Genomic DNA, 15,112 nt, shown 5'->3' on the forward strand with positions numbered 1-15,112 from the left:
GCACCTAATTGTTGCCATTCTTCTGGGGAACGTTGTTAAAAGGAGCTGGGAGGCCTGCGAGCCTCAGAGCTGTGACGGAGTGGAAAAGACTGCAATAAAAGACCTGTTGGAACCACGAGATGTTCTGTGCTCATTCACCATTGAGCTGAGGATTCAACACATACCATATTTGTTTTCATTCTTGTAATCTTAAGGAGCATTTTTAGAATTTTTCCTACTCTTCACCTGTAGCATTAGTATTTTCCTAGGAGCTGTATTTGAAAGTTTTTGAATTCCCACATGCATCACCATCTAGAGACCTGGTTTTTTTCCTTTAGGATAAACCGAGTTAATTTGCACAGCAGGGACTGTGGCCTTTCATATAAGACTAATATAAAGCTGGAAGAAGTCTTTTTTGAAGGCAGTGTTTAATTAAGTTTTTTTCAATTACTCCTTTTATTTACATCAGTCCTGAGCCAAATCTAGATATCAAGGTAAGATTCCATAGACAATCTGGCACTAAGGATGAGAAAAGTTTGTTTTCTTATACCTTCTTACTGAATAACAGACTCCTGCAAAGGTAATTCATTTTTTCCCACATCTATTTATAGCAGTGGTCCCCCACCCCTGACCGTGGACTGGCACTGGACTGCGGCATGCCAGAAATCAGGCTGCATAAACAAGCAAAGCCCGATCCATGGGATGCAGGCAGCACACAAAACCATGCCCCTTCTGGTCTGTGGAAAAACCTTTCACCACAGAACCGATCTCTGATGCCCAAAAGGTTGGGGGCCTCTGATTTAGAGAATCATAAGAAAGGTATGGTACATTTCCAGACAATAACTTTTCATGCCACAGCTTTTCTTCAGTTTTCTTCTTCAACATGACAGGGAACACTATGCCGCAGCATTGCATCTTCCTGTTTCTAATTCTGATCAACTAGGCCTTCTCTCACAGTGGTCCAGTCCATTTAATTCCATTATTACCACAAAATTAAACTTTATTTAAGATTCTTTTGAGTCTTCCTGAGGTTCATTTTAAATTTTTTGAAAAGTTATATTTTTATTATCATTTTACAAAACTTTTGAAGTAGCATTGATTATTCTGTTTTGATAAAAGAAAGCTGTCACTGAAATATAGAAGAGACAGTGAGACAATAGGTGAAATATTAATATATAGAATGGTTCATAAGTTATTTCTTTGGGTAGAAATTCTTGGAACTATAGCATAGTAGCTCTAAAAAACTACAAAAATGAATAGTTGTCTTTAATCCATACAACCTAATGCTTCTGGAAATTTCAATTTGTAAAGTAATGTGCAAGAAAAACTGAAATGGAGCCAGAAAGTTCTAATTTCATGTTTCTATTGCAATCTAGCACGTTTTCCTATTTAAAACACACAGAGAAAGGAAACAGGGCTTCAATTTATCTGTAAACATAATATTTGTGGAAGCTTAAATCAGGAATAAAAAAAAGTACGTATCATATTTCCAACTCAGATGGGAACTTTTAAAGAAGTAAATATCCTCTTACTGAGCTAAGTGATAACATCAAGTTAATCTTGGCTGATCTGAAAAAAGTGAGCAAAGCTATTTGTTACTTGGATTTCAGATGGAAGGCCTTCAGTAAAAAAAAAAAATGAACTAATTTCCTCTGATTCTCACTAGGTTTAGTTAGTGTAGAAAAAAATGAATGGATTGCAAAAGACTTTTGTTCATCTTCAGATGAAAGTTATTTCATTGAACACTTGACTTAACCTTCACTGAATTTAGTGAAATGCTCCCCAAATAAAAATGAAAACCCAACAAGCTTCTGTTTTCTAGCAAAATATCTGACTTGGTTTTCTTGACCTCATGACATTCACCTGTTTGTTTTCAAATGACTTGTTTTTCAGGTCTTCCTATGTTGTGCTGCTGTGGCTTGTAACTACGGAATTGTAAAAAAGGAAAACTGCTTCATAACTGTGACTGTGGCTTTTAAGAACTGCATAAGTAATTTCTAAGCAGCTCAAATAGTTTTTGCATCATACCTGCTGTTATGGCAAAAACAGAACAAGAGAACCAAACAGATATTGCAGCTTTCCATCTGCTGGGATTTGTTGGACTTGGAAATCTACAAGTTCTACTCTTCTGCCTTTTCTTAGTTATCTATATTATTACCATAGTGGGGAACATCCTGATCGTTTTGGTTGTTATTACTGATTCCCATCTTCACACCCCCATGTATTTCTTCCTGAGCAATCTCTCTTCCCTGGAAATCTGTTACAGTTCTAACATCCTTCCAATGATGCTGGCTAATCTCTTATATGGTAGGAAAAGGTCCATTTCTATAACTGGTTGCATGATGCAATATTACTTTTTTGGTATTTTAGGAGTTGCTGAATGTTGTCTACTAGGGGCAATGTCATATGATAGGTGTGTAGCAATTTGTAAGCCTCTGCATTATACAATACTTATGAATGGCAGAATTTGCCTCCAGTTTATAATTGGATCATGGATCAATGGCTTATTTGTTAAGAGCATAGTTTTATATCTGATACATCAATTGAAGTTCTGTGGCCCCAGTGAAATCAATCATTTCTTTTGTGAACTGAATCCAATATTAAAGCTAGCATGCAGTGACACTCACATTATTGAAGTACTAACTTTTTTCATATCTGCTTTGTATATCCTGCTTCCTTTCTTCTTGACTTTGGCATCTTATATCTTCATTATTTCCACTATAATGAGAATGTCATCTGTGAGTGGGAGGAAAAAGGCTTTTTCAACCTGCTCCTCACACCTCATGGTGGTGTCCATTTTCTATAGCACCTTAATGATTGTTTACATTTTTCCCAAAACAGATGGCCTGCGTAATATTAACAAAGTGTTGTCTCTGTTTTATACAATCCTGACCCCTTTGTTCAACCCCCTGATATACAGCCTACGAAACAGGGAGGTGAAAGAGGCCCTTAAAAAAGTGGTTGCTAAATTGTGTACAATTGGAAGGATATACCACCATAATCTAGCATGAACATTTTTTTCATGTTATATTATTCCTCAATGGAATGAAGATTTGGGCTTCTCAAGAATATAATCACATTGATGGATTTCTCTAAAACTGTATTAGGGACATTAAAGAATTTTGCCATGATTATGTCCTCCTCACCTGAGGCAGCCAAAGCAGGGTGAATGGCATATCTCAGTGAATTTTGTTAGCATTCATTCTAATTCAAGAAATGAAGATTCTGATGGGATGTATTCATTATTTTTAAAGGGGCAGCTTAAAATCCAGCACATTTAGAAGAAAAAAAAAGAATTTCACAGAAAGGCTTTTTCTCTCTGGAGCAACCACTTGATTCTTAGCAAATACATAAATGGCTGCTTCAAAGAGGTAGAAGCAGAGGTAATATTGCTGATGACTTTGATAGTGCTGAGTTTTAACCCTTCCCCATTAAACATCTGACCTTTACAAGGAGGAATTTGGAAGGAGCTGTAGGGAATTTCATACCAATCCCAAAGCTGCTTTTATTGAAGTTATTGATCATGACTAGTAGAGGTTAACCTTTATAAAAACTTTCCATAGTTGACAATTTTTCATTTAAAAATATTAAATATTATTCACTTGGAAATATGCTTTTTGGTCTAATTCATCTTATGCCTTCTGATTTCATTTTTTGTTTACATATTTTTTTTAATTTATTTAATAAATAATACATTTATTTAATGTATTTCACCTAGAGTCACAGCTTATGAGATAGGCAAGCATATACATTTGATAAATTATATAGCTATTTTTATGATTCTATGTGTCACCCTGTGATAATTACTAATATGGATAATCACTGATATGCAATATTAGCTATAAAGTATTAGAAACAATGATAAAATATTTAATAGCAAGATCACTGTTTTAATTGACAGAGATATTAATGTTCTGTCTCCAATCCTCCTAAAAAAGTAAGAGAAGCAAATCTTCATTTTTTTTGTTTTTGTCATTACCCAATCATTCTGCCTTCTCCTTATTATCAAACTATCAATGCTATTCCTTAAACTTATGTTTCCAGTTGTTTGGGGATTAGAACTATCTGATATACTGACTAAGGCACTCCCCTGAAATTACTTGCAGCTACTTCAAAAGAAGATTGGTGTAAGGAGTAACTAAGACAATAAAAAGAGAAGGTGGACCATTGCTTTGCACCTGTAAGCTCTTTTGACCATCATAGCAAATGGTGAAACACCAAATGGCAATGATTCTCACTCAGTATGTTGTCATTACAATTGTTTTTCAATTATAATCCTATTAGTTAAATCCACGTGTTTAAAAGTCAAATGGAACTTCTCTTCAAGATGTAATTCACAAAGTAGTTATTTGGCTGCTGACATTTGCCAGTCCCTTCTGTTCACACCCATGAACTATCCAGAGTGCACCACAGGGGGTAGACTAGCTCCACACTTATAAAATTTGATAGTGTTCTGTAATACCATCCAGCTCTTTCCCCAACACCAGTTTCACCTCACATTAGGGTGTTGCAATCAGGTAGGTATCAGTTGATTTCACATTTATTCACACACACACACACACACACACACACACACACACACACAGAGAGAGAGAGAGAGAGAGAGAGAGAGAGAGAGAGAGAGAGAGAGAGAGAGAGTCATTAGAGACAGAATTTAATTCCTAACATTTAGGTCAGTTTACCTAGTAATAGGAAAGAGTAGGAAATGAAATATTACATGAAATATTAAGGAAAAAGACAATGGCAAATCACTTCCAAAATCTTGCCAAGAAAACTTCAGGACTTCAGCATCATTTGATGACACACTCCTATACTTAAATAGCATTACTGACTTTTTTTTTAGTCTTTAAAGTAGCAATTGTATATTGAGAGAAGTTTTAAATATCTGGGAGTTTTTAGATTCCCCTGGCCATTATCATCCAGAGACTTGTTCTCTTCCTCTGGGATAATATAAATTTTTATAGCAGGGACTGTGTCTTTTCATACAGAATAAATGCTAAGTTAGGATTTTTTAAAATCCAGTCAGTTAGATTTTATTTTAGTAAGTTCTTATATTGAGATTAGTCATGAGTTAAATCTAGACATCAAGATAAAATTCTATAGAAAATTTGATGATCATGGTGAGAGAAAATTGAAAGCTTCTACAGAGATAATTATATACTATACTGTTGGATTGTTATTCGTTTTTATGCTATTGGCCAGTCATATTTTTAAATTCAAAATTCATTCTCTGTTAAATATAGAATGGATTGTATCCATACCTTTAAATCAGTGTTTCTCAACCTTGACAATTTTAAGGCTGTGGAATTCTAGAAGTTGAAGTCCACATGCCTTAAAATTGTCAAGGTTGAGAAACACTGATTTAAATGGTAGATATACACTCGGTTCTATATTTAGCAGAGATTGAATTTGGATTTAAAGTGTTATTGAGTCTTTCTTAATTCAGATTCTAATTTTTTAAAATGCATTTTCATAAGTATTTGACAAACTTAATGAACCAATATTATCTTGTTTTGTTAAAAGAAAATTACCATTGAAATACTAAATATTCAAATGGAGAATAGAAGTGCTATGAAACATATTAGAGAGAAATGTGAGAACATAGGTAGGGAAAATCAAAAAAAGAAAATGTATAGTTAGAAGAAAAGTCTGGACACCTCTACCCTCAACTATTTTGTTTTTATCCTTTTTCTTTCTTGCCCATTTCTTTGTTGCAATCTTCAACACATTTCCTATGATTCACTTGAAACCATTAACATTCATTCAATCCAGAAAAACAGTTAACTGATCACAAAACAATAATTTCAAATTCCACATTATTTTTATTGGGTATACAGCAAAGGCAGAAAACATGTCTTACTAACAACAGATACATAGCTTTAGGAGACAGTCTGGTGTCTTGTTCTAGATCACTATTTCTCAACTCGGAACTTTCTGGATGTCTTGAGAATGGAACAGCTGAAATTCTTCAAATCACATTTCTAAACAGACTGGAATGTGTAAGTAGATTGGATTCAAATCAAGCATGCATAAGGGAGAAAAGCTACTTATCTCACCATGTGATATGATTTTGGCCCATCTGGTATTCAGCTAATATTTTCAAAATGATTTCAGGGAAGAGTGCTATGTCACAATTTATTAGGTTCAAATATTCACCAAAGTGGTATTATCTTATTTGCTAGATCAACAATTCCCAAAATTTTCAGCCTCAAACCTTTTCTGGATAATAGCAATATTGATTTTGCTAAACATTCATCAAGTTCATAATGTGAATTGTAGATCCCCAGTATTTCCAGTTAAGGGTCATGAAGCTTGTCTTTTGATTTTAATTTATAATATGTGGTATGAAATAAATTGCCTCCCAAATTCTCACTTCTGTGTATTATACAACCTGCGGGCAAAACTGTTAAGTGAAGCTAGCACCTTCTAATTCTGCCTTTCTATTGCAAATAAGGTCATGTTTTTCCTACAGAGAGAAATAGGAAGAAAACAGCACCTCAATCCATTGGTAAATATGATTTGTGAAAACTTGTCAATATTCAAAGTATGGATCAAATTTTCCAAAATAAGATATTTTCTAAAGTAAATGATCTGGCTGATTTGAAAAAAAGAAAACCTGAAGTAGAGACACATCAAATTAGACCTGAAATGGGAGTCTCTCAGAAAAGTAAGCAGAACTTTAAGCCATTGCATTATATAATAATAATTAACCATAGAGTTTGTTTCCAGCTTATTGCAGGATCATGAATCAATGGTGTATTTATTATGAAGATAAATTTAGGTAGTACTACCTCCAAAATGGCCACAAAAGTCTGGATCCCTCTGTTCCTTTCCCCCAGGCAATTTAGAAAGCAGATCCCTTACCAATAAAAGAATTGGTATATATTCAAACTGATGGATTATAGTTTTTCCTCCCCATAATGCAACTTCAGGGCTCCAAAAAGGGTCGCTGCAATATTTTTCCTGTTGTTCCTTGTATGTTGATAAAGTGAGGGGAGGCTTGGCTTAGGGGTTGGGTTAGGACTGATCGGGTGGCTCCAGTATCCACAAGGAAGGGAATAGGTTTGCCTCCTACTGTTAAACTGACCACAGGTTCTGGGAGGCGGACTGAACCCAGTTGGTCTCAGTCCCACTCCTCTGCTTCTGCCAGGCCTATGAGGGGAGTCCTTGAAAATCCTCTTCTTCTTTCTCTCCCTCCCTGGCTTCTCCCTGGGCCACCTCTGTTGCTCTTCGCAAACCTGCCTCTTCCCCCTCCTTTTTCTTCATCCTTTTCTCTTTCTGGACATTCACCCTTCCAGTGTCCTTCTTCTTACATATGGCACACTGGTTTTGTCCTAACACCATTCCCCGTCCTCTACCTCTGCCACCTCCCCTTGACACCCCCATCATAGCAACTGCCAGCAATTCAGCTTTCCTTTGCATTTTCTGATCCTTTTTCTTTTCCTCCTCCTTTTCTCTTTTCACAAAAGTCTTTTGGGACACTTCATTTGTTTTTTCACTAAATGGGCCATAATGAAATTTCCAAGCAAGAAGGTCTGATGTAGTAAAAGGCATATGTTGAAATAGAGGAGCTGTAGCTGTTTCTGCTGGATCGTCCTTACTGACAACCAATTGATCTATTTGTCTAAGGGGAGCATTCAAAGATGCTTCCTCAGTCTTTGCCCTCGTTTGTTCGGCTATCAGTCCTCCCACTTCTCTGTCTTCTGTTTGCAGTCCCATCCGTTCCTCTTCTGCCTTGGACCCCCTCAGCACCTCTTGCTGAAGGTCCACTTTGGGTCCCTTGATCCTGGACATCTGGTTGGATTATAGCTTGTCCCCAGCTTTTTCTATCTTCTAAACTTTTTAACATAGGGGACAGTTTTGCATTTCTGGATCCATGGTAGAGGTCTTTGCAACAAGCCGAGCCAAACATCAATATAAGGTGCCTGGTGTGGGTGCCCTAACATGGGATTGAACACTAGCTGATGTACTTTTAGAGCAATGGATGGATCTAATGTCCCTGTGCTTGGCCAGCCTATGTTAAAGCTGGGCCAATCTACCTCACAGAAGATCCTCAATTTATGCCTGCTCCACTTAATACCATAATCCTGATCCTCATAAGCAGACTTAAAATGCTTTAACATACACCCCAACAGAGTAAGGGGTACACTTTCACCACCCCCCATGAGCCTCCCAGGGCACCAGACAAGACAAATGAGGAAAGGGGATGAGAGGAAGGTAAGGGGTCCTTCCACTCGGGATTACACTGAGGGTTTCACTTATACGCGCTAGATCCAGGGAGCCGGAAACTCAATGGTCACCGAGGGGAAGTTCGAGCACCACTCACTCACTGCAAACACACACAACAATCCTCCCACCTTATTCCAAAGAGAGGGTGATCAGTCCTCTCCTCCGTCCCTGTTTACAGGGAGGGATTCCTTATTTCCCTTTCAATACTTGCCTGCAGGCGAATCCTTTGTCCTCTAGACGGCTGGAAAGTTACCTAGTCTCCTTACCCTTCACCAGTGGTTCTTGGAGTGGCCGACCGCCAATGCTGGAGCCCTGTGTCACAGGGAAGTCCCTCGGAATAAAAAGGTCTGATGGTGCCTGGGATGTTCCCCCTAACACTACAGGCCCCTGGCACCAGGGTGTGCCCTCCAGGGAGCCCCAAGACTCCTTGCCGTCCTGCCGCGGTCGCCAGATAATTGTTGTGGAAAAAAACCACGATACTTACATCAGAAGACAAGACCATGAAGGGTTGGAGAAAACAGGCTTTATTTTTGCACAATGGTTCAGAGCATTCACATGACAAATTCTGAACCCTAAGTTACTCTGAGGGTGTCACTTTTATACAGCTTGCTGCCCACGCTTAACCTAATAGATGACTTCTTATCTACCTTTAACACACTAAAACAGAGAAGTTTATATCTTGAGCTACATAAGTAAAAAAGGAGAAGTTCACACAAACGGTTGTCTTACCACACCTTTCTGCACGCGTGCTATTTTACAACATCTGTGACTTTTAGTTGACACTGACACTTCTTGTAAAATGGTTTCTACATAGCATGAACACATCTCTATAATTATGACACACAGGTTATATGATTTAGGTTACATTGCACAGCCAAACTTAATATCATCTATTAACTATTATCAGCAACAAGCATTCCTATTAAGATATATTGAACTTTTTCCTGCCCACCTCACTTAGACTTATATATTGCTTCACAGTGCTTTACAGCCCTTCTAAGCAATTTACAGAGTCAGCATATTGCTCCCAACAATCTGGCTCTTCATTTTATCCACCTTGGAAGGATGGAAGGCTGAGCCAACCTTGAGACAATCAGAATTGAACTCCAGTGAGCAGTGAGTTAGCCTGCAGTACTACATAAATTTTTGATAATAATGATAGATTTTAATAGTAACTTCATTGTTTTAATTTACAGTCAATTGTAGGGTACAAGTTTTGTTTTTAGTGTTCCTAGATAAGTGAGAGTAGCAAACTTTCAAATTTTAATTTTCATCACTAGCCAGACCATATGTCCTGTAGTTGTTAGTTGTGGGACTCAAAATATTTTCCTCCAACTGAAACTTCCAACTTTTGTGGATTTACAGGTTCCAAACTCCAACCAGCTTGATCCTTGAAAATATTTAGAGATGCAGTACTAAAACATTGAGAAGGCCACAATCTGGGAACACTAGATGTTGCAAAGTGTATAATTTATTTGCACCTATTTGAGCACTAGGTCAAATGGTGCAGTGATAGAAAGATCTTCAGATGCAGTTCATGTGTCTATTTCTCACTTGTCTTACTACTCCTGACCATGGAACAGTCATTTAGACTTACAGAAGCAAGCTAACATGGTACCAAACCTTCAACATAACATTCATAGTTTTCCTGTTTTTAGGTGGTTTGGTAAAAGATGCGTGTAAAGCCTATCACAAGCATATCACATTTGTTTTAATGTTCAAGTTTCTCTCCCAAGTGTTATTTGATACTTTCTCTTATTCTTGAGAAGCATTTTTGCTATTCTTTAACTATAGCAATAATGCGTTGATACAGATGTCTTATCTGGAATTTTTCAGAAGTCCCTGTGCATCATCATCATCATCATCATCATCATCATCATCATCATCATCATCTAGAGACATGTTTTTTAAATCCCACTTTAGAATAAACTGACTTAATTTGCACAGTAGGGACTTATATGCTTTTGCATATAACATAAATCCAAAGCTAGGACAGTGTCTTTTTTAGAGACAGTGTTCAGCTGGGTTTCATTTCAATTACTCCTTTTGTTTACATCAGTCCTGAATCAAATATAGAGATCAAGGTAAGATTCCATACAGAACATGGTGCTGCAGCTCACTGAATATCAGACATTAGTAGTTAATTCCACACTATATAGCAGGAATATTATTCCTAAGTCTAATATTGGTCAAACAAATCTTCTCTCAGAATGATCCATTTCATCCTAAACACAAAATGAATTGTGATTTAGATCTCTGGTCAATCTCACTGAGGTTAGCTTTTAATTTAAAAAAGGCCAATATTTGTTATTATTTTCCAAAATCAGTGAACCAACACTGATTGCTCTGTTCTGTTAAAAGAAAACCAGCTTTAAAAATAGAAGATTCAGTCTGAGAATGGATGAGCTATGAATATATAGTAATGGTTCATAGGTTGGTACTCTGGCTGGAAATTCTGGGAGCAGCCATTCCAAAATATCTGGAGGATGCTGAGTTAGAGAGAGTTACTCTGACAGATGATGGTTCTTGGGAAAAAGAAGTAGTAACCAAGAATTATGCTTCTATAAAGTTTAAGATTAAATTTCTAAGATACTTTTAAAATTTTATTTCTTATTTTTTTCAGATACACTGTGCAGTTTATTAACTCTGAAGTTTGCCCCAGAAGACCTGGGGCAAATGTACCTATTCTTCTCCCACTTCTCCACCCCAACCTCCACAAAGGGAAAGACTCCTGCTTCTTAGAAGCAGTGTCTATCTAATGGAGCTTACTGCTTAAATATTTAGGATTTTATATATAAAATGTGAAAAGGAATGGAGACATCTATGTATAGTTTTACCCAGATGTACAGCTACTAATTATTGCACATTCCAAGAATGTAAGCCTGAATGTTTTCTTTGCAAACTGAGAGAAAAAAAGTCATATAATATACATGTGAGATGTTGTTTGATTACTAACATTTAAGATGGCTTACTTAACAATAGGAAAAGTGTGGGAACTTGATTCCAAGTTAGAAATAGGGATAAATACCATACTTTGCATAAGTTTCTGAAACAAACAAATAGCAAAAAGACAAGCAGAACAATTATCATATGAGAAAATCTTCATTGGAATGTTTACTAGAAGAATATAATTGGGTTAACTGGGCAGGTGAACAGTGAGCGTGTTGAGTCCTTGGCTTAATGGCGAATGAGCACAGAACATCTTGTGGTTCCAACAAGTCTTTATTTGCAGTCTCTTCTACTCCGTTACAGCTTTGAGGCTCGCAGGCCTCTCTGCCTCTTTTAACAACGTTCCCCGGGCAGAATGGCAACAATGAGATGCGCTCCGCGCCTCGCGCATGTGTGCAAAGCCGGCGCCAGCCAGTCTGGTCCCAGGCAGCTTGCAACTGCCCGGGACCATTACAACATCCTGAGCCTGCCTTTGCAGGCTCAGGACACAACACCCCTCCCCCCCGGCTAAGACTATATTGATAGTTATACGCGACCCAACACAAGCGTGGTGTACCAACCCCCCAACCAGCACCTCTGTTGCAGCTGGGCCTAACCCACGCCACAATGGTACCAGGCTATTGTTCTGGGATTAATACCCAATGCCCATATTTCCAATTTCCACAACAGCAGGCACCTTCTCACTGTTTCTGCTTTGCTAGCAGAGTTGCAAAGTCCTCAAGATACTTGGGAGATCTTTTTACTCTCTGTGACCTCCTTAGAATCTGAGAATCCCCTATTTCTTATTCCACAGAGGATGACATGGGGTTGCCCCCTCTTTCAAACCCTGGTGGTCCCTGTGAACTGTGCCCCATTGCCTGGTCTGCTTGCTTGCCCACCGGGCTCATCAGACCAGGACTTTGTTCTCTCAATAACCTGGTTGACCTGCCTAGTTGTAGGCTCTCTGGCCCCTCTATAAGCCTGCCACTGTTTGACAACTCTGTAGAACCTTCCAGGCCCACATTGGACCTATTAAGGGAATGCATCCCTTCACCCCCCAGCCCCCTAATGGGACTGTCTGGGGTTTCTGTATTTCCCCAAAACTCAGTTGCCCCCCACTCTGTGCCGGAGGTGTCAGAATTGGGATTTGCCTCTCCGACCACCTCCCTGTGTGAAGGCTTCCTTCTGGAAACAGTAGCAGTACTGGGCCGACTAGACTGTTTGTGTGCCAGCTCTCTTGCAATGTTTGTGTTAGTAGGATGCCCCTGGTTATTCACCCTGACTGGAGTGCTGAATGGTAATTGTGAATGATGAGTATGCCCCTTGGGTGACTCCCTGGCTGGAGTAGGCACTGGTGCCTGTGAGATTTCTTGTTCCCATGGATTCCTGTTTGGAACACTTGCGGAACCTTGGAATAGGCCGTCTGTGGCCTCTCCGTTTGGCCCCGGCTGCTGCCAATACCCATCCCTTTGCCCATAGTGGTCCCCCTCCCCCCCTGGAAAAGGCCCAGGAGTTCCAGAGAGTAAGTCCAGTCTCGTACGCAGCTGGTCGATATGCCGCCGAAGGACACAACTGTCATCCAAAGATACCTCGTATGACAAAGGGCCAGTAACCTTGCATACTACAGCAGGAACCCACAAGTGACCAGGCCCGTAGTTATGGGTCCATACCTGGGCACCCATTTGCAGATACCTCCGTGGCCTGGGTTGTGTAGCCTTAGGAGGCAGTCTGTCCGGGTGCAACCTGTCAAGTTTGGTGATCAGTTTGCGCCCCCAGCAAAGTTCAGCTGGGCTCTTCCCAGTGGAAGCTGAAGGTGTGGTGCGGTACGCAAGAAGAAAGTCTGCCAACCTGTGGTGCCAGTCCCTGTAGGTCAGTTTCTTTAAAGCATCCTTGGTGATGCGGATTATCCGTTCAGCCATATCGTTGGTGGAAGGGTGGAATGGTGCAGAGGTGGCATGACGAATCATGTTGGTCTGTAAGAAAGCTTGAAACTCGAAAGAAGTGAATTGAGGGCCATTGTCCGACACCAAAACATTTGGAAGCGCATGTGCAGCAAAAATCCCCCTCAGTACTTGAATGGTCTTGGCAGCAGTGGTTGAAGAGACAGGTACAACCTCAAGCCACTTTGAATAGCTGTCAACAAGGACCAAGAAGAATTGACCCTGAAAGGGCCCAGCATAATCAATGTGCACCCTAGACCAAGATGACTGTGTTTCCTCCCATCTATGTACAGGAGCCTGGGGCATTTCTGGGTGTGAGCGCTGACACAGGTGGCATGCGTGCACCTTAGCCTCTATTTCCCTGTCTAGACCAGGCCACCACAAATGGCTGCACGCAAGCGCCTTCATTCTTACAATGCCAGGATGGCCCTCATGAAGGGAAGCCAAGATCCTAGACCTTATTGAGGTAGGAATAACAACTCTGCTGCCCCACAGCAGACAACCCTGAAAAGTGGATAATTCATGTTTCTTAAGCCAGAAACTCTGAAACTCAGTGCCTGAACAACTCTCTGTCCATCTAGACAAAACCCAGGATAATACACAAGTGAGTGTAAGGTCCGTGGCTGATTCAGGTGACTCAGGCAGCGTCTGAATGGAAAGGATGTTGATGGCAGGGGCGGGGTCAGCCTCTACCACTTGTAAGGGTAATCTACTGAGGCCATCAGCATGGCCCATTTCTTTGCCAGGTTTGTAAACTAAAGAAAAATCATAGGCTGACAGAAAGATGGACCATCTCAGCATTCTGGGGGAGATGATATGGAAGGTTTGTTTGTTCATAGTAAACAACCCCAACAAAGGCTTATGGTCAGTGTAGACCATGAAATGTCTGCCATATAGAAAATCATGGAATTTTTTAATCCCAGCAACAACAGCCAAAGTTTCCCTGTCTATCTGAGCGTAGTTTCGCTCAGCAGAAGATAAGGTTCTGGAGTAATATGCAACAGGAACCTGAGTTCCATCAGGTCTTAGATGGCTAAGTACTGCTCCCACCCCATAAGGGGAAGCATCACAATCGATGCACACAGGAAGAGTTTCATTAAAATGTGCAAGCACATCATTGGATGTAAGTAAGGCCTTAACCTCATTGAAGCTTGCTTTATGTGCTTGTGACCACTGCCACACTGCCTGTTTGTCCAAAAGCCTATGAAGTGGCTCAGCTACATTAGCTTTGTTAGGGATGAATGCATTACAGAAGTTCAAGAGGCCCAGAAAAGCTTGTAGTCTTCTTACTTTGAATGCCCCCCTGTGATTTACAATGGTTTCTGCTTCAGCAGCAGCTTCATCAACAGGTAACTGTGCTAAATCTAGCTTTGCAAAAACATGCCCCCCCCTTGAGGGAGGCCAGAATATGACTGACTACAGGTACAGGATATGCATGCTGTTGCAATGCCTTGTTTAGAGTCCATTTGTAATCTGCACAAATGTGAATGTCCCCATTAGCCTTGAGAGGCGTGAATATGGGAGTTTCCCAAGGACTTGAGTCAACTGGTTCTAAGACACCTTGCTGAATCAATTTGTCCAATTCAGCATCAAATTTTCCTTTTAAAGCAAAGGGTACTCTCCTTGCTTTTACTCTGATAGGAGTGACAGTGGGGTCCACCTTTAAGGAAACTGGGGGGTCTTTGTATGCACCCAGCTGAGGGCTGAAGAAATCTGAAAATTCTTTGCAGACTTCCTGTAGACCTAATGTTTGCAAACTGTGAAGCTCTGTAACTTGTATTCCCAAGGCCTCAAACCAATCGAGTCCTATGAGACTCGTGCGCTCACCCCCAACTACTAATACATCTAATGGACCTTCAAAATCCTTGTATTGTACATTAAGGCTGGCTTCCCCCTTAACACACACCTTGGAATTTTGAAAGTCTGTTAGAACTATATTGGATGGCCTAAGCTTGGCCTGGAACCCCCTGCTAGAGCAAATCTTTCTGAATGTGTGAATGGAAATAATTGAAAGTGCAGACTCAGTGTCTAGTTCC

At 39.8% G+C, this 15,112-nt stretch overlaps 1 protein-coding gene across 1 annotated transcript; it reads left to right on the top strand.

Annotated features, from left to right (window-relative positions):
- The first annotated feature begins 405 nt into the window (after nucleotides 1–405).
- Nucleotides 406–3,527, top strand: LOC120314574 (olfactory receptor 10C1-like). The gene is made up of 2 exons (XM_039357822.1): nucleotides 406–473; nucleotides 1,873–3,527. Exon 2 carries the CDS (start codon nucleotides 2,016–2,018, stop codon nucleotides 2,988–2,990), a length of 975 nt encoding a protein of 324 aa, XP_039213756.1. The 5' UTR covers nucleotides 406–473; nucleotides 1,873–2,015; the 3' UTR covers nucleotides 2,991–3,527.
- Nucleotides 3,528–15,112: the final 11,585 nt, after the last annotated feature.

The sequence above is a fragment of the Crotalus tigris genome, unplaced genomic scaffold, assembly GCF_016545835.1.
Source record: "Crotalus tigris isolate CLP2741 ecotype Arizona unplaced genomic scaffold, ASM1654583v1 scf7180000018954.1357295, whole genome shotgun sequence".
Classification (NCBI taxonomy): Eukaryota; Metazoa; Chordata; class Lepidosauria; order Squamata; family Viperidae; genus Crotalus; species Crotalus tigris.

Excerpts from the sequence above, each read along its gene's own strand:
- LOC120314574 (XM_039357822.1), top strand. The coding sequence starts at position 2,016 with ATGGCAAAAACAGAACAAGAGAACCAAACAGATATTGCAGCTTTCCAT.